Consider the following 4,061-nt stretch of genomic DNA (forward strand, 5'->3'; position numbering starts at 1 on the left):
AAAGGTTAAAATATATTTTGGTATATGTAATACTTGTAATACATAAAAATATCATCTCGTCCAATATACATATAAGTATGAAACTTCACATGTTTATCATAACTATTTTCACATTTCTGCTGCTTCAACGTGCACACAAAATACACAAATTGCTAAAGAATGAACCTAAAAAGAGAATTTATTGAACTAAAAAAATAAAAGAAAAAATCTATTGAACAACTATGTAAACACATTAAACATTTACGCCCCCAATATTATATGAGGATTATATAATAATAGTAAGGTGCTTCGGCTTCTTCTTGGGTCCAGGAGGGCTTCCCTCCGGTGGTCGAAAGGATATCCTTTTCCACCTCCTCTATGCTCAACTGAGAGGAGGCATTCCGTTTATTCTTCTTCCACTGCAGGTTTGGGGGGAGAATAATATTTTGGAGCTGTAATCGAGGCTTTACCTGTTCCTCCAAGGAAGACATTGGGAAGGAAGAACGAAATGGCTGGTTGGAAAGACTGAATTCGCAAGAAAGATTGAAGAAGAACAGAAATAGGAGAAGAATTTTGGGGACAATGAATACATAAACAAATTAAAATAAATACCTAATATTCACCCAATCTACAAAGGACCAAAGCATGTTGTGATTTGCTGGTTGAGTGTCTAATATGTGTGCATGTTGAACTTTGTAAACGTAACTGCAAAATTAGTTATTGTAGTGATCAATAAAAGCTTTTTGATATAAATATCTATTTTCTTCATTTATACGTCTCTTTAATATTTTTGTTATCAACTTCCGTACTTTATGCATAACAATACTATTTTGTCGTTTTTACAATAATTTGCATGCAAGTGTTGAACTGCAGTTATAGTGCAAATTACTAGAATCAGAACCACGCTGATATGATTTGTGCCGTACATCGCAAGATTATATTGATAGATTAGATTGGAGTTAGGGATTAAAATGTAATTATATATTAGAGTAATTATGAAAATATTTAATTATGCGTCTTTCCTAATTATTATGATGGAATCCATTTGTTATTGATTAATGTAAATAATAATAGTCAGCTATACAAGAAAATATTTTATGCATTTCATATTTGATACTAATTCCAATAACAAAAAGAATTCACAATTTGTGCTAGCCAAATTGATTTTTAGTATGCTTTCCATATAAACAATATATGATATGAACCGGTAGAGGAATATGCTAGCTAAAACTGTGAAATATGTTTTCGGTATGTTACTGTTGAAAGTTAATGTGTTTTCTTTAATATTGGAGGTTACTTGCATTCATAACAATGGAGGTTACTCACGTTATTGTGTTATTTAATAATTGAATATTGAAAGTCACTAAACATGTAGTCAAAACTACATAATGCATGGCGCGTCTGAGAAGAAATGATGGGTTCAAATTATAATTTGAATAAATAATATTTTTCTTTCAAAATTTTTACGCCAATCTTCCAACAATTACAAACATCTATCTGAAAATGTATTTATAAGCTTACCTGCGTTTGAGGCGATACAAAAGCATTATGGTTGTAAGCAATAGAAGGATTTAGTTGCATGTCTTCTAAAATAAAATTAATAACATTCACATGACAAAAAATCAATCTAATAAACGGTTAAAAGAGAAACATAGAAAAGCAATCGTTTAAATTTTTCATGAAAAAAAAATTAAGAACACTTTTTTTTTCAAGTAGAATAGTTTTTCTTTTTAATGGTTTGCAAAATGTTTGCAATTATACTAACAAATTACATAGTTCATTCAGACACATATATAAAAAACATATGTGAATTTCTTCGGAAAATAAGTGGACATGTCGCAATAGCATATTGTCCAGTTACAATAGCATTTATGAATGCCATTGATTGTAGATTTATTGGATTGGAGAGGTCTCGAATTTAGTCCACCCAACGCAACATGCTATTTCTATTGTGGATACACATAATACGAGGGATTTGCGGTAGAATGAAGATGCCAGAGAAAAAAAAAAATAATCCAGAATGAATATAACATATTGAATGTTGTTGCAACAAGAAATGGTTAGGGACAAGGAGCATGCTTGATCCAGTAAGCTTAAAAAATATCTCAGAGGATGTAAGCACATTCCGTAAAGATGCGACATTAAGGACAATACATGAAACAAGAACCGCATGTGTGTCCAAGATAAGGTTGCAATATAATTAAGAGTCCCACACATACAAGGCCACTTACTTCGATGACAGGCACAACTATGAGGTACATACTCCAAGCCACAAACATATGCTAGCATCTATTATTAGGAGTCAAATAAGGCATCAGCACAAACATATGCTAGCAACAACAAATAAATTTACTCAACTAAAAGAGAATCACAAATGCTACGTTCCTCGGGAGACCTTAGATTTGAGTCTTAACCAGCGAAGCATCGGTTTTTAAATGCGCCTTGTGTAGGACAATGTCCAGCATTGGGCTGCCAACAATGTTCCGGGAGCTCTTGAATGACCATGTCTGGTCCTCTGGCCAAGGCATTTGGGGTTTTTTTCTTCTGGCAAAGAAAATACATGGGAGATTATCGGTCAGAATCCAATCATAAAAATGAAAACAGATATTAAATTTGATTACTAAATCTGCACATGATTATCAAGGCATACCATCATAGAAAGCATAAACTTCACTGTCCTTCGGCCGTAAACAAGTTGTTGTGATGCCTTCTGGGCTTTGGGTAACGACAGGCATCCCCTGCTTGATTCAGCCAGCAAAACATCTGGGTCGGGATATTGGATATACCAAACCATTAGCTGTCCTATACAATATGATTCGCTATATGTTTTGTGGTATTCGTGTACACCCGAACCCAATTTCTCAGCATACTTTGGGCTGAGGTCTCGTGGAGTAATGTGAATGGTGGGGGTACTACTTTTCTTGTATTTCTGAAAAAGGATGCATGTTGAAAAATTAATTACACATGCATTTTTCAAGTTCAACAGGTGTGTTGCGAATTTGGAAGAACTAGAACTCACCCTTAGTCGGAGAAAACACTTTGTGTGCGCATATATGTGTATCAAGTCACCATCAGCATTATGCCGGCTTTTTTTTGTCGAATGTAACATCCGCACCACATCCCTTGACCTGAAGGGTATTGAAGAGACTTATATTATAAGGATTTATAGTAAGATAGCATACTGAAGTGCACCTAATGATAATTACCATTTTAAAGAGTTCCGGAACTTCGTCTGTTGGAAATCAGGACCAAATGACACACGGGCATGAATCTTGGTCTTCATATTCATCAAGACTACTCTAAGATTCTACACAAGCATACAAAATGTTCAACCAAAAAATGTCAAGTATTTCTAAAATATACTCTGTTCGTCAATCAATTTTTTTTTTCAAACTCTTTAATATGCAATCCCGAAACTTCCCCAAAAAAATACACTATCGCCTCTCACAATCATCACATCAAACTACTATGCAAACACAGACATATATATATATATATACACCTTGAACTACCATAATTTTGTGGCTAGTAGTACTGTTCTCAAGCACATCGATGCTCACATATGTAGCCCCAAAAACCTGATTATAAAATACTTATATTCATGATCAAGTAATAGATGAAAGAAAGGGATTTTTGAGAGTTACAAGGGCATCAAAGGTACTTCATCTAAAGCGTTACCAAGAAGCAGTGGCTGGGTTTGGGGTGCGGTCGGGAGCTCCAACAGCTGCACTACCGACAGAAACTTTTTCTCACCTATCGATAGGTATAGGTTAGATATACGAATCAGTTGATAGCAATTAGTGGGTCTGAAACGCAAAATTATTATATGTGTTCCACTAATGTACCGAGGAAATAGACCGGAAGTTTTCGCATCCAATTAAGATGCCTTCCCACGACCACCCACAATTGCTCCTACTTCAGGCCTTGCGTCCACAAAATCCCGTTAGTCTGCATAGGTTTTCTTGCTGATAAGCACAGGATCCAATGAGTACTGCACAATTGATACATACATCATAATTTTCCTCACAGTAAAAGTATTTGCTTTAAATTTTTATCAACTTTAGAAAACCTACCTCATAGTA

The 4,061-nt window shown here is 34.6% G+C and overlaps 1 protein-coding gene across 1 annotated transcript; it reads right to left on the reverse strand.

Annotated features, from left to right (window-relative positions):
- Nucleotides 1-2,022: 2,022 nt before the first annotated feature.
- LOC127239834 (histone-lysine N-methyltransferase ATXR3-like) lies at nt 2,023-3,708 on the reverse strand. Its single transcript, XM_051258177.1, has 5 exons — nt 3,658-3,708; nt 3,186-3,286; nt 2,999-3,107; nt 2,630-2,908; nt 2,023-2,523 (listed from the first exon to the last, which is right to left on the reverse strand). The coding sequence occupies exons 2-5, from the start codon at nt 3,266-3,268 to the stop codon at nt 2,389-2,391; spliced, it is 606 nt and encodes a 201-aa protein (XP_051114134.1). The 5' UTR covers nt 3,269-3,286; nt 3,658-3,708; the 3' UTR covers nt 2,023-2,388.
- Nucleotides 3,709-4,061: the final 353 nt, after the last annotated feature.

The sequence above is a fragment of the Andrographis paniculata genome, unplaced genomic scaffold, assembly GCF_009805555.1.
Source record: "Andrographis paniculata isolate CXL003 unplaced genomic scaffold, ASM980555v1 Contig78END, whole genome shotgun sequence".
Taxonomy (NCBI): Eukaryota; Viridiplantae; Streptophyta; class Magnoliopsida; order Lamiales; family Acanthaceae; genus Andrographis; species Andrographis paniculata.